This window comes from Maniola hyperantus, chromosome 2 (genome assembly GCF_902806685.2).
Source record: "Maniola hyperantus chromosome 2, iAphHyp1.2, whole genome shotgun sequence".
NCBI lineage: Eukaryota > Metazoa > Arthropoda > Insecta > Lepidoptera > Nymphalidae > Maniola > Maniola hyperantus.
The window spans coordinates 340282-365095 of NC_048537.1; the positions used below are offsets into that span (position 1 = coordinate 340282).

A 24814-nucleotide genomic window follows, 5' to 3' on the forward strand; every position below is an offset into this window, starting at 1 on the left:
TGTTATACTAATATTATAAATGCGAAAGTGTCAGCTGTTATCTTTTCACGGCCTATCTTTTTTACCAGGGCCTATCTTTTTATTCAGGGATAGCTTGCATCCCGGAAACAGACAGGCTTTTATCCCGGAATATTAATGAGTGCAGTGGCCAAACATCCTAACTGCCAAACCGGGACAGCTAATTTACTGACTGGGACACCGGTACACAACGCTTCAGGCGGTGTTCCCATTACATTAGACAGACAGACACACTTTCGCATTTATAATATTAATGTGGATATCGGTTGATGGTGATGATGATACTTTCTATTTCGCTACTAATATTACACTAAAACGATTTCTATAGTGTTGGCCATGGCCGCAGAGAGATATATATCAGTACCCTTATTATTAAAATGCGAAGTGTGTTTGTTTGTTGGTTTGTCCTTCAATCACGTAGCAACGCTGCAACGAATTGACGTGATTCTTTGCATAGGTATAGACAAAGACCTGGAGAGTGACATAGACTACTTTTAATCCCAGAAAATCAAAGAGTTTCCACGGGATTTTTAAAAACCTAATTCCACGCGGACGAAGTCACGGGTATCAGCTAATTATAGCACAGTTATAGTATATAAGTATAAATTAATGTATCCTAGCACTCATCTGTGAACTAAATACGAACTGGGCGGTAGAGAGCCGGTACATCAAAGTAGGTATTTGCGTTAAAATGCCAACTTTGAAGCCGTTTTGTTGGACGTGGCTCTGAGTTCTGACCGCGACTACTTCTCCACCAACTCGGGTGTTTGCTGAACTGTTCCACGCAGCTAAGTAGGTATGATTACTCTTTCAATATCTATGTTTTTAACCGACTTCAAAAAAAGGAGGAGGTTCTCAATTCGTCGGAATCTTTTTTTTTTTTTTATGTATGTTCCCCGATTACACGAATACGCCTGGTCCGATTTTGAAAATTCTTTTTTTGTTTGAAAGGGTATACTTCAAAGTTGGTCCCATTTAAATTTGGTGAAGATCTGATGAACATCTTCGAAGATAGATACTGGAACTCCTCAACGGATAAGAGTAAATTGCTCGCGATCAGTGTAATAGCTTAGTAAACAGTAGATTTTTAACCAGTCATAGCATAATTCCATGGGGCCACCAAAAATTGTGAAATAAAATTTTTTTACAAAAAAAATAAAAACCGACTTCGATACACAAACACTAAAAATTTAAAAATAATTTAATTTATTACCGAATATATTATGTAGGTATACAAGAGTTAATATAGTTCCATAATAATATTTTTTGGGGTCGGTGCCAAAGAGGTGCCATTGTGGAGTCTCATAAAAATATGAAGTCTAGACGATTCGCGCAGCTAAAGCTAATTGGGACCGGCACCAAAAATGGATTTATGGAACTATATTAACTCTTGTATACATAATATATTCGGTAAAAATTAAATTATTTTTAAATTTTTAGTGTTTGTGTATCGAAGTCGGTTTTTATTTTTTTTGTAATTTACTAATTTTTTATGATCCATTTTTAAAGATTACAGATCTTTAAAAATGGGTCATAAAAAATCCCGTTAGTTACTTAGGATGCTACTAAGCCCCCACTGCCCGTCCGTCTGTCTGACATGCCCGACTGTCATATGAAACGTAGGCCGTAATAGATAGAGTTGAAACATAGTGTTTGTTTCTATTGCCGCTATAACAACAAAATTTGTTGTTATAGCGGCAATTCTGAAATTCGCCATCTTGGTTTTTTATTATTTAATAACTAGCTGATGCCCACGACTTCGTCTGCGTGGAATTAGGTTTTTTAAATATCCTGTGGGGACTCTTTCATTTTCCAGGATAAAAAGTAGCCTATGCACCTCTCCAGGTCTTTATCAATCCCTTGCACCTTTGCGACGTGATTAAAGGACAAACCAACAAACAAACACACTTTCGCATTTATTATAAGGGTACTGATAAACGTTTAATAATGAAAATTTCATTTAGTAGGTAATGAAAAAACTCTCAGGCTTCAGAGACTTTGACTTTACTCAGACTTAAGACACTGTTAAAACGAGACAACGTTATATCGCTGGCACAAATCTGTCCCATTTTGATTAAAACTTAGGTATGAGCAAAGTCAATTTACGCTCTTTAGATTTCAGCCTGAAACCAGTTAAAGAGTTAAGATGTTAAATAGATACAAACAAATATATTTTCGGATTTAAAATGGGTTTTATCTATAAAACAATTATTTTGTGTGACAGATGCCTAAAATTATTAGGTACCTACTATTCACTAGATATATGCAGTATGTACGTGTACCTACATACGTTCGAACGAGCATTGTCAATTCTGTGTGTGCGGCGTACGAAGCGACGATGACGTCAGTAATGGTGTGACGTCAGTTTCGGCCGTTCATTTAACTTCTGCCCCCCGGGGCTTGTGATACTGTCCAAAATGTAGCTTTGTTTCACTGTTTCACTACAATGTGGGTTAAGCTAGACCTGTAGAGTGAATGAAGCTTAAAAAACCAGTCAAGTGTGAGTCGGATTCGCACGCAAAGGGTTCCTACCTATTTTGGTTCATGAGATATAGCTCGCTGACAAACAGACGGACTGACAGGGAAGGCTCAGTAATAGGGTAGGCAAGTGCGGATTGGCAGACTTCAAACACCTTTGAGAACATTATGCTAATTGTGGATTGGCAGACTTCACCTTCATACCTTTGAGAACATGGTGGACTCAGGCATGTAGATTTCCTCACGATACTTTCCGTCACCGTTAGAGCAAGTGATACTTATTCCGGAAAGATAGAGGTGCGTGCCCGGAATCGATCCTCCGACCTTCCCAATAGCAGGTCTTAACCTCTAGGCTTTTACGGCAAAGCTAGTTATGTAAGCCTAACCGTACAATAGGTAGGTATTACATAAGTCCTAATATTCTTTTATGCTCGTTCGGCAATCATGAGCGTTTTACGAGGCTATGAATTTTAAAGCCAACCGGAGCTTTATTGGCTACGGCCTTACATTTTCGGCTGAGGAGGTAATTAACGGAACTTTTATTCGCTGGCTTTCATTAGGCTGTGAGATTAAAATTTTATCGGTAACAATCTAATTAATATTTAGAACCAGCCAAGTGCGAGTCAGACTCGCACACCGAACGTTCCGTACTATGGTCGTACTTTTTCGATATTTTGCACGATAAATCAAAAACTATTGTGCTTGAAAATAAATAAAAATCTGTTTAAGAATGCACAGGTGAAGCCCTTTCATATGATACCCCACTTGATATAGTTATCTTACTTCGAAAATTGAAAATACTAATTTTTAGTTCATGACCACAATTTAATTTTTTTGTGTGATGTAACCGCAAATTCAGGGTTTTCAGATTTTTGTCGTAATTTCTACTATAAGACCTACTTACATGCCAAATTTCATGATTCTAGGTTAACTGGAAGTACCCTATACGTTTTCTTGACAAACAAGACAGACGGTCAGACAGACAGACAATGAAGTGATCTTATAAGGGTTCCTTTTTCCTTTTGAGGTACGGAACCCTAAAAAGAAAGATTCTGACTCACTCATAGACTCATCAACGTCCAGCCGAAACCCTTGGACCTAGAAAGATAAAATTTTGAACAGAAGTTTCTTTTATAATATAGACTACTTAATACCTTCGACTTCGTCCGCATGGATTTGGTTTCTTAAAAATCCTGTGAGAACTCTTTGATTTTCCGACACAAAACGTAAGTAGTTTAATATAGTCACTCTACATCGTTGCTCCGTTGCGGCTTGATTGAAGAACAAACCAGCAAACAAATAAACACACTTTCGCATTTATAATATGGGTTAGTGATATCTCTAACACGATTTACAACTTTAACAAAACTGAATTTATAGTTTTCATAAAAGAAATAACGTGACAAGGTTCGGGAACATGGCTACTACAATATTGTAGTGGGACAGGATGGGACTCGGCACCAGAAATTAGCACTTTAGCCTCGCAGGCACGTACGCCTACAACTTGCCTACATACCTACCTCGCTACCTCGAGCACGCTTTGTACCTACCTACTACTGAAAAGTAAACAATACTGCGGTTTTCACTATTTTTAGGGTTCCGTACTTCAAAAGGAAAAACGGAACCCTTACAGGATCACTTTGTTGTCTGTCTGTCTCTCTGTCAAGACACCTAGGTAGGGTACTTCCCGTTAACTTAGAATCACGAAATTTGGCATTAAGGTAGGTCTTATAGCAGACATGAGGGGAAAATCTGAAATTTGTGGTTACATCACTTAAAAAAATTAAATTGTGGTCATGAACTAATAATTAGTATTTTCAATTTTTGAAGTAAGATAACTATAACAAAATGGGATATCATATGAATAGAAAGGGATTTACTTGTACATTCTAAAATAGATTTTTATTTATTTTTAGGCATAATAGTTTTTGATTTATCATGCATAATGTCGATAAAATACGATTGTAGTGCGGAACCCTCAGTGCGCGAGTCGGACTCGCACTTGGCCGGTTTTTTTGGTATGATAATACTGTTGTAAATGATGGAATGCAATAAATGGTTTTGAGACTTATGTTTTCCTGAATCAGTGCGGATTAACCAAATGGTTACACGTGTTTTCTTACTTTTTTGGTAAATCTTTGTTTTTCGGAGCCTATGACTATATAATATTTCATGGTCCTTTATTAATAATTTTTTTTATGTTGAGCTTGGAAATCCTCTAACAAAGACAGTAGGTATTATATTTTATGTTGTATTTATTATTATTATAGTCATCATGATCAACCCATAACCGGCGCATTACAGAGCACGGGTCTCCTCTCAGTATGAGAAAGTCCACCACGCTGCGCTGGCCCAGTGCAGATTGGCAGACATTGTTATGGTACAGAATATAAATTGCATGCCGTAGATTTACCACATAAAAATAATACTTTTTACTCTATCATACATCATCATCATCATCATCATCATGATCCCATCGCCGGCTCACTACAGAGAACGAGTCTCTTCTCAGAGTGAGAAGGGTTTTCTCCCTAGTCTACCACGCTGGCGAAGGGCAGATTGGCAGACTTCACAAACCTTTAAGATCATTATGGAGAACTCTCAGTCATATAGATTTCCTCACGATGTTTTAAAATTCTCACTTAAAAGTAAAACCCACATAACTCCGAAAAGTTCAGAGGTGCATGCCCGGGATCCAACCCCCGATCTCCCGATTAAATCAAATCAAATCAAATGGTTTATTTAAAATCAGTACCATTTTACCGTCACTTATTATATTAGTAAGTAGGTACCTCAGTAGGTACCTTTATTATAAATGCGAAATTGTTTGTTTGTTGGTTTGTTGGTCTGTTGGTTTATTGGTTTATTGGTTTGTTGGTTTGTTAGTTTGTCCTTCAATCACGTCGCAATGGTGCAACGGATTGACGTGATTTTTTGCATGGCTATAGATAAAGACCTGGAAAGTGACATAGGCTACTTTTACGGAAAATCAAAGAGCTCCCACGGGATTTTCTAAAACCTAAATCCACGCGGACGAAGTCGCGGGCATCAGCTAGTAATAAATTACACTTTTTGAAAGTCAGTTGTTGCATTTGTAGGATGATATAGGTGGTGATAATTTTTACGCGAACTTAAAACTAAAGCTATTAGATATTTAGGTAGATATATATTTAGATAGATTAGGAGGCGGAAGTCTTAACTGCTAGTACTAGGTTATCAAGCTCTATCATAGAGTCATATCCAAATTCTTGTTATAATTATAGATTTTATTTAGCAAAAATGAGATAGACAGCGAACTTTAAACATCAATTAATAGTAACGACCTTTAGAACAAAGTCCAGTTTCCATAAAAATGAATGTTGCAGGCAGTAGCGCCGATAAGACGTCTCCCCGGGGTCCCCGGGGTCGGCTGTCACGTTCTAATCTTATAGGAAAGCGAGTAACTGCCTATAAAACTCCCCTAAATACCTTTTTTTCCGGAACTGGGCAAAGGTGGGTAACAATAGCGTTTTTTGCGATACTCCCTAATTTATTCACTTACCTGCTATGAAAGGTAAACGATTAGATATTCTTATCGAATGGTAAGGAGTAACACATGGGTCGTATTGTGATATCGTCTAATAATAGTTTTTTCTTGGGTTTAAAGACTGACTGACTGACTTATTTATATCCACGCACCTAAACCGCTGCTCCTACAGACATGAAATTTGGAGGGTGTGTTCTTTGTAAAGAGTAGGTAGGTATCCACTAAGAAAAGATTTTTCGCCATTCCACCCCTAAGGGATGGAAGTTTGTATGAAAGTCTATAATTTTTAAAGTTACATCGACGAAAATTGGTATATTCAGACTTTCGGTTAAAAATAAAAAATACGTACTTATTTCACGATTTTTGAAAATTCTACTGCCAAGAGGGTTAAATAAGGGATGAAAGTTTGTATGAAAGTCCGTCATTTTTTCAGTTATTTCCATGGAGAATTATATTTGGGTTTTCGGTTACAAAATAAAAAATACGTAGGTAGGTATACCTATTTCAGGATTTTGAAAATTCTACCACCACGCCGGTTTTCTAAATTCCACCCGAGCGAAGCCGAGGCGGGTCAGCTAATATACCTATTATGTTCAGTGTTATTTTCTTTATAAATAAACTAACTTTTTTTTAACACTGACTGTATTATAATATGAAAAAGATTTTTAACAAATTCCCATTTTTTAGGGTTCTGTACCCAATGGGTGACAACAGGACCCTACTTTAATAAGCCTCCGCTCTCTGTCCGTCTGTGGTGTGTGGGCTGTACCTATCTCATGAACAGTAATAGAAAGTTGAAATTTTCACAGCTATTGCCGCTATAACAACGGATTCCAACATCAATGATAACAACAAATACTTAATAATATAAAATTCAAAATGGCCCCCGTGTTTTGCACTTGATTGATTTTCTATTTATATCTGTTGTCTATTCCTGATTCTTATATCGAATCTAACGTTTTTGAATGTTCATTTGCAGTTTCGTAATTTTAATAATGACCACGAAAAAATGACAATTTTTCTGAATGACCTGCTCGTATCCCGCTGTTTCTCAAAACAAAACTTTGTTAGATTAAAGAAGATCCCGTACATCTCTATTACAAAAGCAAAAATAAAACCCATGTTTAATTTTTTCACGAAATGACCCAATCTTGGTCAGAACGACGTAATAGAAAATAAAATAGTCTATTACATTGCAAAGACCACCTTCTGAGGAGCGTAACTTCATTAACTCACTCCATTTAGTGCCTTTCTTTGGTGAACGAGAAATCTTATTTTTTTATTTTAAAGTGCGTGAAACACAATTTAAAATATTCCTGTTCATTATCCTGGGGGAGAGGGGGAGAGGGGTTGATGGACAGTTGTATTTCGGGATTTGTCCACAAAATGGCCCTTTAACAGATTTGCAAAAGGTTTCATTCTTTTTTGTATCCATGACAAGTCATGCTTTGTTAAGATCTTATTAAAATTTTACAAATAAGTCGTAGTAAATAAGTAATCATTTTCATTTTCAAATACGAAGGTGTGTGTCTCCTAGAATTTCACCTTTTCACCCCATCCCATCTGCTTGACCGATTTTCACGAAATATAAAAACCCAATGATGCCGAACCAAAATTCGAATCTGATATTTTTTTGGGGACAGTTCAGAACTTTTGTCTACTAGGACATTATGGGTTCAAGAGAGCTTATTGGACAGTCACCTATTATAATCCAGTGGATTTTCCCAGAAAATTACCTCTAACAGACGGACAAAAGGTAAGAGAAGGTCCGTTACATCTTTTTATGGTCGGATTCGGTTGGAAAATTGTATTTTCTCGCCAACAGGTGCGAGACTTTTGTCCTAATTGAATATCTGATAGCGGTGTGGGGAGATAGAATTTTTTATCAAAAATTAGCGGACTATTGTGTTACAGTGGCTCTCTTATCTTTCGTTTAATGTTGTTTTAGGACGTGAATGTTCGTAAGTATTCAATTGTTACAATTTAGTAAAGACCGTTGAATTTTACAGTATCTTCATTTTGTTGTTAATGATCTAGGTATTTCAGCTTTTATAAAATAATGAAGGTCTGCCGCGCGCTGACTCTTAACCCATTTGTTCATTTATAAACACATGATAGACATGAGATAGCAGTGCAAATCGCAGTCTAGTTTTAAAACACTTTGTTTGCGTGCTAGTTTTCTGCGGATACTTCGCGGCTCGGTAGTAAGCAACTCATTAATCTGTTCGCACAGAATAATTCACTGAGCAAGCAATTAGCGCACACACGGAGGCTGCACTAATGCGGGTAAATACAGGGTGTAACCAGAACGCTAGCAAAAACTTAGCGTTATTGTTATACTATTTAAACACAATCCAATACTAATAACCATTTGCCTTATTTTGTAGTTTTAGTATTTTTCAACCCCGCAATGTACCTATAGTGTGCAAAACTCGGGTCAATGCCCAGCCTACGACATGGCCTACTTACACGACGTTCGTGATCTGTAGCGTCAGTCAGATGTTTTATTTGCAATAAGTATATCGTGAATTTTTACAAAATATAGGATTTTTTTATTACTTTTTCATGTTCTTTTTTGGTATTATGATATCAGTACCTAATCATCATTAGTATCACCTGTCTTCGTTTTTGCCGGCGTTCTGGTTACACCCTGTATAACTTGATGAACATCACCGGCTGCCCTTAATTGCGTCATGTCGTCTTAATGATGACACTTGCTCTGCTAATGAAAGTGTCGTTTGCGATGTTAGGGGACACACTTGTCTGTAAGAGTTCATGATGGGAATCCCTGTTCGGTACAAGCCGTCATTAACAACAAACTGTCTTGAAGTATAGAACAGCCTGAAGACGAGGCGCTGTCTGTAGAAACGGATAAAGCCTTGGAGCCCGCCAACTGACCGAGAGTAGTCTGTTTCAGCGGATTGTAGCAAATTAAGCTTTTGGTAGTAGTGAGGGTTGATCATGATGATGAAGGTTTTGGTTCCTTATAGTATATCAAGGAGTTCCGCAAAGAAACGCCTGCTTCCATACAACATGTTTAAATCAGTACCCTTATTATAAATGAGAAAGTGTGTTTGTTTGTTGGTTTGACCTTCAATCACGTCACAAAGAAGCAATGAATCGACGTGATTTTTTGCATGCGTGTGGTTTAAGACCGGGAAAATGACATAGGCTTCTTTTTACCCCGGAAAATCAATAGATCAGACGGGGTTTTTAAAAACCTAATTCCACGCAAACGAAGTCACGGACATCAGCTAGTGTTTAAGTAAATAATAATTTGTTCTTAAACAAAATCTAATCTAATCTAATCTAAATCAGCCTGTGCTGTCCCACGTCTGGGTAAAGGCCTCCCTCTGATCCTTCCACCATTTCCTATTTCGTGCCTCTTCAGGCCACGGAACTGTAAAGTTATCTAATTCACCACGCCAATGTCGCCTCGGCCGACCACGCTGGCCTTAAACAAAATAGTAGGATTTAATTCATAGTTTATAAAATAGAGCAAGTTGATTAAAACACAAAACATTCCACACACTCACTAGTTACATAATGGTATTTAAACTGCCCTCAAGGGTCGCAACAAAAAGTAGATCGACGCTATATATCAATTCACCAAGTACGCCGACGGGGTCAACAAGGGTCCGATGAAATTCAAACTAGCCCGCAGTTTTGGGACTCGCAAATATTTGATCAGCGCAAGGCATAAGCGAAGGGCGGGCGAAACTTTAATCCCAGTGACCTTTAGCCAAATTATGTAAGGTCTGCTTGCACGAATCCTCTAAATCAATAAAATTCATAAACTATTAGCATTTAATATTAGCATCTAAAAGCTGTGGTAGCCTAGTGGTTAGGACGTCCGCCTTCCAATCCGAGGTCGGGGGTTCGATCTCGGGCACGCACCTCTAACTTTTCGGAGTTATGTGCATTTTTAAGTAATTAAAATATCACTTGCTTTAACGGTGAAGGAAAACATCGTGAGGAAACCTGCATGCCTGAGAGTTCTCCATAATGTTCTCAAAGGTGTGTGAAGTCTGCCAATCTGCACTTGGCCAGCGTGGTAGACTATGGCCAAAATCCTTCTCACTCTGAGAGGAGACCCGTGCTCTGTAGTGAGCCGGCGATGGGTTGATCATGATGATGATGATGATTTAATATTATGGAATCCACAAAAGTTGGTTTAAATTACTTGATACTTTAGCTTTCAATATTCTTTATTTATTTTATTTATTGGTGAATCTATCCCAGTGCACACATTATCGTGAATCGTGATGGCCCATGGTGACGTCGAAGGATAAAGAGCATAGCAAGGCGCGATGCTATGACCAACATTCGAAAATGCTTGCATAAACTCACAGTTTAAGCAACAAAATAATTAGGTACATGTATCCTTCCAAGTCGCATTTAAGGAAAAAGGGAACCCTTGTGGGATCACGCTGTTGTCTGTCTGTCCGTCTGTCCTTGTACTTGTACATTCTGAAATAGATTTTATTTATTTTTAAACATAATAGTTTTTGATTTATCGTGCAAAATGTCGACAAAATACGACTGTGATACGGAACCCTCAGTGCGCGAATCGCACTCGGCTGGTTTTCTAAGAATAGTCCCAATACACGTATAAACTAAAGCTATTATATTCCCGCCATTACCGCTGCACCTCGTTACCGGTACCACGCGTCACGTCGCCGCTCGATGGGTCGCAGAACGGTTATTGCAGTATATAAGGCTGTTGGGTTTACTGCCTATCGTGAGCTGTGTTTACGGGCCGAGCAAACATGTTCGCATAATCATGTAAATGGCGCTCCGCATTAACGTTCTCCTCACTTCAACAAACAGGCTCCATGTGAGGAACTAATTTGATGGAATCTATTGGTTGAAGGTTAGAATTCATTTCTTCTAGCTATCGTTGGCTTAGGGAGTTGGTCTGTGATTTAAAGTTTGTACAATAATTTTTACTATATTACATTTATTACATTTACTACATATTTACATTTATTTGGAATGCGGAGTCAGGCAAGGTGGGCGGAGCTCAACGAAGCTTTTCAGCCTGTACTTGAACGAGCTGATCGAGGGGCTCAGCAGCATGCATGCAGGATGTTCGATTGATAACATCGCGCATGATATGGTGCTGCTGAGCCCATCGGTCTGTGCGCTGAGAGATTTGCTGCGGGTGTGCGAAGACTATGCTGAAAAGCATGGACTTAAATATAATGTAAAAAAAAGCATGCTCATGGTCTTTGCGGCGGGTAGCATTTCTCCCAGCTATGTACCTCCAGTGAGACTGTACGGTGCAGAGCTGGTTAGGGTGCCCAAGTTCACATACCTGGGTCATGTGGTTACAGCAGACATGAAAGATAATTGTGACATTGATAGGGGACGGAGGACGTTGGCGGTTACAGGGAATATGATAGCTCGCAGATTTGCACGTTGCACAAAAGAAGTTAAGGTCACTTTGTTCAAGTCCTTTTGTCAGAGCTTCTACACGTGCAGTCTGTGGGTTGACTATACGCAAAAATCTATAAACGCTCTCCGAGTCCAGTATAATAACATTTTCAGAATAATGTTGGGACTGCCTCGGTACTGTAGCGCGTCCGGTATGTTTGCGGATAACTGTGTAGACGGCTTCTTCGCAATCATACGGAAAAGGATCGCCTCAATCAAAAGTAGGTTGGAGAGAAGTCCCAACATTATCCTGAAGGTGATAGCAGACAGACAGGACAGCGCTCTCAAAGTGCACTGGATGTCTGCATTAGTTAATAAGTATATTAATTATATTAACTAACATAGAATAAGTTTCTTACTAACATATATTATAGTGTAATATAGTTACTAACATAGGTTAAGATGGTTACTAACATAATATTGTGGGCCTTTGTTGTCTGATAAAATAAAGATTATTTATTTATTTATTTACTAGACGTAAATTAATTTAGAAAATAAAATTAACAAAACTAAAACCAAAAGGTAAACCAAAAACTTTTTGATTTCAGTAGTATATATATATATATACTATACACTGTATAGGTATAGACTGAGGCCGATACTCTTGTACACAATGGTATTGATTCTGAGCACAACCTAATTTTAGAGTATTCGCATCCTCTTCTTACTAATTTAATATGAAAAGGCCAGACACAGTTTGACAGTATTTAATTTAATTTTTAGATGTTAAAACCCGTGATTTTAGCGCACAGTCGTGAGCCTGTTGTTTAAATTTGTAGCGCGTACTAAAATTTAGAGTCATTAAATGTAAAGTTCATGTTCTGTCCTTTTTTAGCAATATCAAAAAGTAAAAGATGCAGATACTCTAAATTTAGTTTAGAGAAAGACAACTTAAAAACTAAATTAAATTAACAGGTCTAAACCTGCTGATATTCTTTTCCGCAAGCAACATTATGACAGGGATAGCAATAGATTAAGACGTGTCATTTTAGTTTAGTTTAGAGATTGTGTACAAGAGAATCGGCCCTACTGTATATGCAAGTATACATTGCTGCATGGAGAGTTAAGTATCTCTAAGATTTAAAATAATTATGATAGTACAAGTTTCAACGCGATGTACCATCAAGAAACTGTATTTCAAAAAATAATAAAACTCTGTGATCTTAAACTTTAAGACGCCGAGTTCCTTGAAGTTTCCAGTCTATAATCCGATCCCTTGAGATTAAAACTGAAGTTAATATAAGTAGCTGCAGGTAGAGCTCTAACTTTGATAACAACTTCTACTTCTTTAGCGATCAAATAACTTGAAAGGTTTTTTTATATATTTACCGTTCTACTATAATTTAATTTATTTATTTTTTATATGGAAACAAATAGTTATAATTACTTGGATGGTTGTACATATATAAAACGCTTAAACCTAAATAGTCTCCAATTACATAAGTAAAGGTTGAATATATTTTAAGGTTGAACTTACTTAACTAACCCTGTAAAGTCATCATCATCATCATTTCAAACCATCACCAACCCACTATTAACCACGTTTCTCCTCTCTGAGAAGAAGAGTTAGGCACACTGCCTGGCCAAGCGCGAATTGGTAGAATTCACACTCCATCACATTGTAGAGAACTCTCAGATAATGTAGGTCTCCTCACGATGTTTTCATCACCATTAAAATAAGTGATACTTAATTAGATACTTTCTTAAAACGCAAATAACTCTGAAAAGTTAGAGGTGTGTGCCCGAACTCTAAACCTCTCTCTAACTCTCTAAATAGGAAGCGAAATCTTAACTATTATAGGCTTTCACCACTTCGCTTTTTATATTTTGTTTTTAAACATTATTCTTTTGACCAAAATTTTCTTTATCTGTAAGATCCTCTCCTCGCTAAATCGGGAAGTCAAAGATCATTAATCTTATTCAGGCCCGAATTCCGCTACAACGATTCCGCACTCAAAACGACGCGGAATTGAATGGAAATAAGTGGCGGAATACCATCCATTAATAATTATTATAAATTGTATTTTGCACGATATCTCACATTGGCTCTCGCTTCTTTGTAGCCTGTCTAGTGCCTAGCTAGGGCCGTGATTTATTGACAAAAGAAAAATAGAATTTGGTAGAATATACAAAATAAACGCCGAAAAGTAAAATCATAATACATATTATTATTATTTGATCAAAGCCAAAGGAAAGTGTGAGTTGAACTCGCACATTAAGGGTTTCGTACCATCGTACAGAAGCACTACAGAAGTGACACTTTTATATTTTTTTAATGTTCATGGGGGCCATTTTTAAAATTTTATAATTTGTTGTTATAGCGGCTACATAAATAGACATTTTGTAAAAGTTTCAGCTATCTAACTGTTACGGGCCTCGAGATACAGCCCGTTGACAGATAGACGAACGGACGAACGGACGGACAGACGGACGGACGGTTAGTGGAAGCTTAGTAATATCACAGTTTAACGAAATACTACCAGTTGTTCGACGCCTTCGAAGTCGAACGATGCCGCCGCTCGTGTAGGTATATACGTGTCCCTACGCAAATATGCAAGGGTTGTCACAAAATTGGGATTAAAATCGCGGGGAAATCGGTGAAATTTTAGACCCTTGTTCTGTTTAGAATTCGCATGGCATCCGTAGACAGAACAGTAATGCACCATTTTATGATAGAACTTACTAAACGACACTTTTAATATTATAATTTATTACCACAATATTTAAAACCACGCTCACGTAAACCCTCGTCCATCAATCGCGCAGACTACGCGAGTCTGCGTGCAGCCGGCAGCGGGCCGCGCCGCCCGCCCCACCGTTGCTCTGTACAAGTACATTCGTAATTGGACTGTATATTTCAAGGCTGTGGTAATATAGTCCCGTTGGCACCCTTCGGGTACGCAACCCTAAAAAGGATAGTTTCTTCTTTGACATGAAACTTTTTGTTTCAGGGAAGCACTGCCAAACGGCACGTTATGGCTCGGCGCGTTTTCGGCGGCGCAGTACCGCAGCGACGTGCACGCGGCGGTGTACCGCTGCCGAGCCGCGGGCACCGTGGGCACTGTGCTGTCGCGCGACATGAGGCTTGAAGCAGGTCAGTCTTGTCCATCAAACATCTCCCAAAGCCACCATAATCCAAACTTCATAGTCGCTGATCGTTCCTCTTTGTGTTGGGGACAATACGCAGATAAACTTTCAGATTTAATAAAATAACGAAGGCCTGGCACGCGCTGGCTCTTATTCCATCATATTATATGATTTATCAAACACGCTGTAGATGTATGAAATCCTTTTATCACTATGCTAAGTTAATCATTTCATTTGATAGCACGTCATGGCTTAAGTACTTTGTAGAGTGCTTGAAGTTTGAGACGCCGTCATACTAAGTTACATTTTACAGTCAAAATTGCTTATCAGTACCAATTTGTTTTATGTCAGTACTTACACTGATCCTTTCAGTGTCTCTACTATCGCTAACTTTACCGAAACTAACTCATTCCCGCGACTTCGTCCGCGTGGACTACACCTCCTTTATTCCTTAGATATCCCTGTTTTACCCCTTTAGGGATTGAATTTTCAATAATCCTTCGTTAGCGGATGTCTACATCATAATAGCTATCTGCATGCCAAATTTCAGCCCAATCCGTACAGTAGTTTGAGCTGTGTGTTGATAGATCAGCCAGTCAGTCAGTCAGGCAGTCAGACTGCTTTTCCTTTTATTTATATAGATGTACCCAAAAGAGTGACTGATCTATCAACGCACAGCTCAAACTACTGGACATCCGCTAAGAAAACATTTTTGAAAATTCAATCCCCATTGAAAATAGAAATTACTTAATTATTTTTTCATTATCACATTTTAATTACTTTTTTGTGATGTATCCACAAATTCACGGTTTTCGAATGTATTCCTTGTTTGAGCTAAAAGACCTACCTACCTACCAAATTTCAAAATTCTAGGTCAACGGGAAGTAACCTACGGACCGACAGACAGACAGACAACAAAGTGATCCTATAAGGGTTCCTTTTTTCCTTTTGAGGTACGGAACCCTAAAAGTACTAGTGATAGCCTTGTATGGTTAAGACGTCGATCGGCCTGCTATTCAAAAGACGAAGGTTCAATCCTGGACCTCTATTTTTCAGAGGTACACTCAGCAATGAATATTTACGATGCAGAGGGGCCGTAATTGTGTAAGAAATTATAAGCGTTACATTATCCAGAGCACTCGACGACGCGACGCGCGACGGCCTGCCTGCGTCCCTCCGCGTCACAATGCCCTCTCATAAACACTTGAGACTCGATCCTCACAAGTTCCTAGCGTGTCATGATCGTGATCGTGGCGCTTAGCGTCCTCTCGTCCTCGCGGCCCTCTGGCCTCTTCACGAACTTTGTCGCATTAAGCTTTTATAGCTTGAGCACCTTTTATTTTATGTGAACAAAAAGTTTAATATAATACTACTTTATGCTCGCGACTTCGTCCGCGTATGCTACACACATTTAAAATCCCTATTTCACCCCCTTAGGGCGTTTGGGCACTCATCCGTATTTGGGTTTGGTATTAAAATATGTACCTACTCGTATCAAATAAATTATTCTAAAAACTTAAGTACTAAAATGTTCAGAAAACCAGTAAAAAATATGGTAAGTAATGATAATCCTTATGTTAATATAATATTTATCCCCTCGGTTGAATATCTAAAATCTTAAATATTTAAATATGTTAGAACGATGAAGATAATCTTTATGCTAATACTAATTTACATTATTATCGTTGAAATTTTGCAAAAATGACTAGCTTATGCCTACCACTTTGACCGCGTCGGCTACACAAAATTCCAACCTCTATTTTACCCTCTTAGGAGTTGAGTTTCCAAAAATCCTTTCTTAGCGAAAGGCTACGTCATAATAGCTATCTGCGTGCTAAATTTGTGGCCGATCCGTCCAGTAGATAGATCAGATAGTCACATTTTCCTTTTGTATATTTAGGTAATAAGCAATATACATGATATTTTTAATGATGCAAAAAGGTACGAGTAAGTAAGTAACGATCCCTCCTTTTTCAGGATCAAAATATAATTGTATTCTATTTGTGTGTGTGGGTCTTGACAGACATACAGATAAACAAACAACGAAGTGATTCTCTAAGAGTTCCTTTTTTCATTCTGAGGTACGGAACCCTAGAAAATGTCATTAACATTATAATCGACTCTGACAACTTATGCGTAAAAGTCTTATAAATGCCTACATATTATCGTAATTTTATTCATATAAATTATCCAAATACTTATTTCTGGCTTGTATATATGTTAGTACCCTTACGATTTTTGAAGCAGTAATAACACCATTGAGAAGAGAAAAATCAAAGGAGAAAAAAACATCATGAGTTTCAAAAACAAAGTGGTAATAGTGACAGGAGCAAGCTCTGGTATAGGAGCGGTAATCGCTGAAGAATTTAGTGCTGAAGGAGCGAAAGTGGTAATAGTGGGAAGAAGTGAAGCTAAATTGAATCATGTCGCTAGAAGCTGTACCAACTACTTAATCGTGCGCGCTGATCTATCCAGAGACGAAGATGTCCAAAAGATAATAGACGAGACAATAGACAAGTTTGGGCGAATAGACATCTTGGTCAACAACGCAGGAACCTATGCCGATGCTTCCCTTCTAAGCGGTAACCTTATGGAGTCATACGATTTTATTATTCGTGTCAATCTTCGCGCGCTTATATACCTGACGAGTTTGGCTGCTCCATATATTGTTAAAACTAAGGGTAACATCATCAATATATCCAGTATTGTGGGATCTATTGCACCCATATCATCTGGCTCTCTTTGTTATAACGTATCGAAAGCAGCCGTGAACCATTTCACCACTTGTATTGCGACGGAATTGGGAGAATTCGGAGTTCGAGTCAATACTGTCAGTCCAGGACCCGTGTATACTGAATTCATAGAAAACACTGGCTTCCCGGGACCCTGGGATATTTATAAACCTGCAACAGTGTTGAACAGGATATCGAGATCGAAAGAAATAGCGTATATGGTACTCTTTCTTGCGAGTGATAAAGCGAAGTCTATCACGGGAGTTAATTATTTAGTCGACAATGGTATGGCCATCAAGCGTTTAACACTGTGAGAAAAAGAGGTAATAGCACTCAAGGTAATAAAAACTACCTTTCTTGATATCTATTAAGTCATTTCAATATTACCTCCTCGTGTCCTCTCTGCCACGGTCCACCAGCCTCATCGCGATAAGTTGTGATAACTGGACCACCTTTCATTTTATATGAAGTAAAGTTTCATTACGCCACTTCTTCAGGCCTTCGATTTTGTCTAGATAAACTTTGGCCAGACTTTGTTTGGTGTGAGTACGATAGCACAAAATTGCTTTCACCATCAGATTGAGGTTGACACTTTACCAGCATGATAAAATATGAAATGACAAAGAGATTTAGATGTGCATTCAAAAACAAATTGATAATAATATTTCGGTAGATCGCTTTACAAAAAGGTCTTGCCCATCGAGCAGGGCGCTAAAAGGCCCATTGTTCCGCCGAGTGCGGGCTAAAACGTGGCAAAGAGTTGTCGAGATATTGCTGGCTAAGCCTCTGTTCTTTACAAGCTATATTCTACACGTAGAATACTTGAACTGTTAAATATAAAAGGATATAGTGACTGCCTGACTGACTGATCTATCAATGCACGCTGAAGTTTAGCATGCAGATAGCTATTATGACGAAGACATCCGCTAAGAAAGGATTTTTGAAAATTTAACACTTAAGGGGGTAAAATAGGGGGTTGAAAGTTTAGTCTCTATACTAGTGAAAATACTACTAGTCATAATACTAGTGAAAATATGAAAAGCAATATTGTAATCGCCGGTGAAAGACAAAACGCATCATAATTCATATTATAATTTCATAAACTTTTGCCTCCAGCTTTTCTGTTTCAGTGTGTATGCCAATGTCTGCACCGTGTCAACTAATGGCAAATTTCTTATTTATTAACAAAGTTAGATTATTTCGTTTATTCAAAATCAAGCCAACTATTATCGGCTTTAGTAGACTTGAAAAGTTCGTAATTCGTGCTCAATCGTCGAGTGCTCGTCAAATGGAAGGCATTCAGTCAAGTAATGATTTCTCAGATTCTGAGCTCATTCCATTAGCGGACCTTTCTCACAAAGGAGTATTGGGGGACTCAATCCCGGGGTTTACGGCACTCGAGCCTCCTCCATAAAGATTCCTATTTGCATTCCAGCGCGAGCGATTCCGACTTACGCCTTATCAAACCCAATACGTAGGTCAAGTGGGCCAAGTTTCCACACAACTTTCACTCTTATTCTTAGAGAATTTATGTTGTTATTCCTTTGTACTCTTGAAGCGTTCACTAGTAATATTGGTGGTGGCTAAGTTGACGATGTGAGGCCGATCGTTGGAGGCTCGCGTTGAGGTTTCATTGCGGGTTTGCTTTTTATAAGCGGAAAGTAAAATATACTTGAGTTGAAGACGTTTGGAGAACGCGAAGTTGAAAGGTTTGTATGGAACTTCAAAATAAAATATCTCGATGTTATATAGGTGAAGCTTTGATTACCAACATGTTCGAAAAACACTGAATTCTCGTTGTGCTCGTAACGTAACGTAACGTAACGCTGGCGGGCGAGGAAATATAGATGATAGTAATACCTAGTCCTAGAAGCAACAACATGAAAAATTGTGTTGTAAATATATGCATAAAATTGGTTATCTGTTACATATTTGAACTAACTTATGTTCACGACTTCGTTTGCATGGACTTCATATGGTTAAACAACTTTTATTCTCACTAAGAATTAAATACATAAATTTTAAACTCCTATTTCACCCCCTTAGGGGTTGAATTTTCAAAAATCCTTTCTTAGCGGATGCCTACATCATAATAGCTATCTGCATGCTAAACAGCCCGATCCGTCCAGTAGTTCGAGCTGTGTGTTGATAGATCAGTCAGACCTTTTCCTTTTTAGGGTTCCGTAGCCGAATGGCAAAAAACGGAACCCTTATAGATTCTAAAATAAGAGAATGATAAAACTAAAAAAAATATATGATGTACATTACCAACCATGCAAACTTCCACGGAAAATTGGTTTCAAAGAGATCTAGTAAGTAGTTTTTGATCTATCGTGCAAAATGTCGATAAAATACGATTGTACTACGGAACCCTCAGTGCGCGAGTCTGATTCGCATTTCGCCGGTTTTATATATTTAGATTGAGAATATCTCTAGTTAAACAAGTTACACACGTCTGTACAGGAGTCATTTGCAAACACTTCATCTTGTTTATCTAGATCCGACAAGATACACTTTAAAGCACCACAGACTTGTATGCGATGCTAGTATATTTACGAATTTTGAAGCAGATATACACCATGAGTTTCCAAAATAAGGTATTGATCGTAACAGAAGCAAGCTCTGGTATAGGTGGCGCAGTCGCTGAAGAGTTTAGCGCTGAAGAAGCGAAAGTCGTGATGGTGGGCAGAAATGAAACTAAATTGAATAATGTCACCAAACGCTGCAGCAGCCCCTTAATCGTACGAGCTGATCTATCCAAAGATGAAGATATCAAAAAGATAATAGACGAGACAATAGCCAAGTTTGGACAAATAGACATGTTGGTAAACAACGCAGGAACCTATGCAGATGCTTCTCTTCTAAGCGGTAACATTATGGAGTCATACGATTTTATTATTCGTGTCAATCTTCGCGCGCTTATATATTTAACGAGTTTGGCTGCTCCGCATATTGTTAAAACTAAAGGAAACATCATCAATGTATCCAGTGTGTGTGTGTGTGTGTGTGTGTGTGTGTGTGTGTGTGTGTGTATCTATTGCAGCTGTAGCACCTGTGGCCCTACCGCGGTTGTTTGACAGCTACAATGTCACGATCGCAATCATCTCTGATTGGTTAATGCTCGCTCACTATTGGCCACAATGCATTGTTGCAACAAGAATCGCACAAATTCAGCCAATCAGAACAATTGAGATTGTAATAATGATTGATGCAGGTTTTAGACAATCGCCCTACAGGTTTATGTGCGAATAACGTATCTAAAGCAACCGTAAACCATTTCACCACTTGTATTGCGCCGGAGCTGGGAGCACTTGGAGTACGAGTTAACACTGTCAGTACAAGACCTGTCAACACAGACTTTATAGAAAACACCGGTTTTCCAGGACCTTGGGAGACGTACAAACCAGTTACTTTGCTGAACAGAGTATCTGAACCTAAAGAAATCGCGGATGTGGTGCTCTTCCTTGCAAGCGATAAAGCCAAGTCTATCACGGGAGTTAATTACTTAACTGATAACGGTATGGCTATTAAGCGTTGATAAAAGTTTGGGAAAAACAGAGTATTTAAGGCAAATAAAAATGTAATGTGTTCTACTTTTTTATAAATTATTTCAAAACAATAATTTCGTTAATAATAATTTTTTTAGTTTTCTTTTTACTTTAACCTCGATTGGAGCATTTTTAAAACTGAAAATGTACCTCTTAGTCGGATAGTCCATGACTTCGATAATATGCCTTTTAAGCAATTTTAAAAATAACTTGCTTCAACGGTGTAGGAAAACATCGCGAGGAAACCTGCATGCCCGAGAGTTCTCCATAATGTTCTCAAAGGTGTGTGAAGCCTGCTAATCCGCACTCGGCTAGCGTGACGGGCTATGGCCTAAATCCTTCTCATTCTGAGAGGAGGCCCGTACAGTATTGGGCTGGTGTTGGTTGATCTGCATGATGATGACGAAAATTTTTTGAAATCAAGTTTTTTGTTACCTACTTTCATTTACAAAACAAATCCAATGATCTGAACAAAAACACGTTTTTAATATAAAACGATTGATGAGACAAATAATAGAAATTGGGAAATGGTCGAAATATAAAGATAATTTCAAGATGGCGGATGCTTCGTTCTCTCCAGGAAATGAGAAAATCTACTGAGTTGGGAATAAATCAACTAGAACTGATTATGGAAATAGCCGATGTAACAAAGAACCGTTTTTCTATATTTTAAAGGAATATATAGACGGAAGTTGTTTTTTCCTTTTGAATTTTCTTTTTTCACAATGTTTTACCTACTTATTATAGTACAATCACGTAATCCTTATAAAAAGAAATCGTATAAACGTAGTAAATCTAAACTCATAAAATGGGTATCTAATAAGATCTTTATTACTCACTAGCTGACGCCTGCGACTTTGTCCGCGTGGATATAGGTTTATAACAATCCCGTGGGAACACTTTGGTTTTCCGGGATAAAAGTAGCCTATGTATAGCCCTCCAGGTCTTTGAAAGAAAAAAATAAAATATGTTCATGAACAAATAATTCGTATTTTCAATTTTCAAAGTAAGATAACTATACCAATACCCGTAGTACAAGATTTTACGTCTCACCAAACCAAACCAAATTCGAGAGTCGAAATACTTCCGCGTTACAGTAAAATGGACCTAAACAGCCTTGAATTGAAGTCAAATATTCAATGCCACTGATTTTAATTTCGCAATGTTTCCGCTTGGAGCGCTGGCTGTAGAAGTGTAGACAAACTTGAACTTTAAAACAAGGCCTTTAAGATACAGTTTACTGCAACGCGGAAGTATTTCGACTCTCGAATTTGGTTTGGTTTGGTGAGACGTAAAATGTTGTACTACGGGTACAGGTGGGTTATCATATCAACGGGCTTTACCTGTAGGTACATTCTAAAACCGATTTTATTCATTTTTATGCAATAGGTTCTGATTTATCGAGAAAAATACCCGAGTACGGAACCCTCGGTGTACGAGTCTGACTCGCACATGGCCGGTTTATTCGTTTTGTTGAGCGTTATATAAACGGCAAGAGTTTCCTAATTCAGTAGGAGTTGCCTCTTCCAAGTGGCACGTGTCACGCCTGCAAATGAAAGATCAATTGTACATCCGCCGACCAGCTCTCTCTTATTCCCAAATTAGGTTGTCGAATAACCTTATCTATCCTTATCACATAGGGTCACATATCATTTGCTGGTGTACGTTTCAGTTTTTATGTATGTTTTAACAATAATTGGTAACAAGTTGCTAAGGTTTTGTCAATAATTAATAACTTACTAGCTTTTTTTTTGTTTATTAATTAAAATATTACAATAGAACTTAAAAGCTAGCCTTATTTAATTACTATACAAATCATGCCCGCGTGGAATGGTGCCAAAAATACTGGCTGCATTTCCGCGCTGGACAGCTAGGCTGATCCGTTGCGCAAAAAATGAGCCAGTCCGTTTGATGATTTTATCCCGGAAAATTAAAGAGTTCGCACGAGACTTTTAAAAACCTAATCCACGCGGACGAAGTCGCGGGGATTAGATTTAGCTAGATTAGTTTCAGCTAGTGATTGAATAAAAAAAAACTTACATTAAATAAATCTCACACTACGTTAAGCTATTACGCAACACTAGAAATAATCCTCGAATATCATAGAGAATTCCTCCCGACATGTCCCGCTGATCCATCTCCCGTAACACCCTAACCCAATTCCGCAGGCCGATGTCGGTGTCGCCGTGTAATTAATTACACCACAACTGTCAAGCGGTGATGGAGGGGATGGGAGGGGAGGGGGAGGGGGCCGTGTCAGGTTGTATGATATTAAATATGTACCCCTGTTTCTGACTCAAGCAAAGGGAACTGCTAGTTCTGGCTATAAATGCTTTGTTGGAGACAAGATAATGTCCGTAACATTATTTGCGTGGATTCAGGTTTTTAAAAATCCCGTGGGAACTTTTCAATTTTCTGAGATGAAAAGTAGCCTATATCAGTTCCAGGATTCAAGCTATCTCTGTGCCAAATTTCATCAAAATTTGTTCAACGGATAGTTCTTGTTAGCATACAGACACACACACTTTCACATTTGTAACATTTCGACCCGGTTTTCACCACCTTCTTCAGGTCATCGGTCCAGCGGACTGGAGGTCACTACACTGCGTTTAACGGTACGCGGTTTCCAACACGTCTGTCCCATTGGCTGTCGATTCTGCAACAGCCATTAGCTTCCCATTGCCTCTTCAGCTTGCTAATCCTTTCAACTATGTCGGGTGGTTTTGTTCTTCTGGGAATTACATAGTTCTGAATTTTATCCCTGAGACAGATACCCAACTTAACGCGCCCCATTGCTGAGGGCTGATAGAAGAAATTCCTTCTCATACATTAACAGGTTCCGGTTTGTCCAACAGTGATGGACGTGCCGTGGGACGTGCGCGTGCAGCCAACCCACGGAGTGTCCGGAGGAGCAGCGCTGATGAGCTGCGCGGCGACAGCCTCCGTGCGGGCACACGTCACCGTCACGCGCTGGTTCAAGGACCGCGCTGTGCTGGCTCCCATGCTCGCTGACGCTGGTGAGTTACCTATCACATGCATGTGATGACATGTGTATGTGATGACATATGGATCCAAGATATGGCCTCATTGAAAAGCTCAGAGTCACTCAGCGGGTGATGGAGATAGCTTGGAGTTTCTCTACGTGATCAAATCAGAAATGAGGAGATCTTTAGGAGAATCATAGTAACTGACATAGCTCAATGGGTTGCGAAGCTGAAGTGGCAATGGGCAGGGCACGTACTTGTAGTTCGAAAACCCGATAGACGTTGGGGTCCCAAGGTACTAGAATGGCAACCTCGTACCGGAAATCGTAACGTTGGTAGACCCCCTATTAGGTGGGCAGACGACATTAAACGAGTGATGATTCAGGCAGCGAAAGACCGTGGTGTGTAGAAGTCTCTACAAGTGATCTATGTCCGGCAATGGTTGATAATGATGATGAGGATGATTGTTCAACGGTGAGCCAAGGTTAGTCCGTCAGTAATTATGACGATATTCAGCAAAGTGAAGCGTTTTCTAACCTTTTTCAATTAGCAAATGATCAGCAATAATGTCTTTGAGATAAATTCTGAACTCAAATACCGGTTTCAATATTATGCTACAGTCTGGAAGCTTGCCAGCGGTCTTCACCCGGCTTCTTATAAAATCCAAATTAATTTCGCCTTCATGTCGACTGCTCGATTATTGCCTTTTCGCGAGGGTGGAAATTAAGAATTTTTCCTTCACAGCGTCTGTCCGCGACAGAAACAAGAGCACCCAAGTTCTTTATGAGATATAATTTTCACGATTGAAGGAGGAATTTCGATTACCTTTTCCATTTCGGATGATGCGATGGCATGATCTGATCTCTCAATTTTGTTTGTCATTGATCCTGATATTGAAATTGGAATTTGGTGCCGTATTATTAATTCTGAGCGAGTCATTCGTTTATAATAGGCGGAATCGATTCCCAAAGGAGCTTTGATAACGTTCTCACCTTAATCGATATA

The 24814-nt window shown here is 38.6% G+C and overlaps 3 protein-coding genes across 3 annotated transcripts in view; all 3 read left to right on the top strand.

Moving 5' to 3' along the window:
• The window catches only part of LOC117988956 (cell adhesion molecule Dscam2-like), a 184579-nt gene that overhangs the window by 109080 nt on the left and 50685 nt on the right, over positions 1-24814 (top strand). The window contains exons 4-5 of the mRNA XM_069505182.1: positions 14410-14552; positions 23681-23842. Coding sequence (XP_069361283.1) covers positions 14410-14552; positions 23681-23842 — 305 coding nt within the window. The remainder of the gene's footprint in view (positions 1-14409; positions 14553-23680; positions 23843-24814) is intronic.
• LOC138404423 (17-beta-hydroxysteroid dehydrogenase 14-like) lies at positions 16821-17591 on the top strand. The gene has a single exon (XM_069508293.1). It carries the CDS (start codon positions 16839-16841, stop codon positions 17589-17591), a length of 753 nt encoding a protein of 250 aa, XP_069364394.1. The 5' UTR covers positions 16821-16838.
• On the top strand, positions 19857-20815 carry LOC138403796 (meso-2,3-butanediol dehydrogenase-like). The gene is made up of 2 exons (XM_069505667.1): positions 19857-20279; positions 20492-20815. Exons 1-2 carry the CDS (start codon positions 19857-19859, stop codon positions 20813-20815), a joined length of 747 nt encoding a protein of 248 aa, XP_069361768.1.

Excerpts from the sequence above, each read along its gene's own strand:
- LOC138404423 (XM_069508293.1), top strand. The coding sequence starts at position 16,839 with ATGAGTTTCAAAAACAAAGTGGTAATAGTGACAGGAGCAAGCTCTGGT.
- LOC138403796 (XM_069505667.1), top strand. The coding sequence starts at position 19,857 with ATGAGTTTCCAAAATAAGGTATTGATCGTAACAGAAGCAAGCTCTGGT. Across the intron at positions 20,280-20,491 it reads TATCCAGTGTGTGTGTGTGT|GTTTTAGACAATCGCCCTAC; the intron begins GTGTGTGTGTGT and ends TGATTGATGCAG.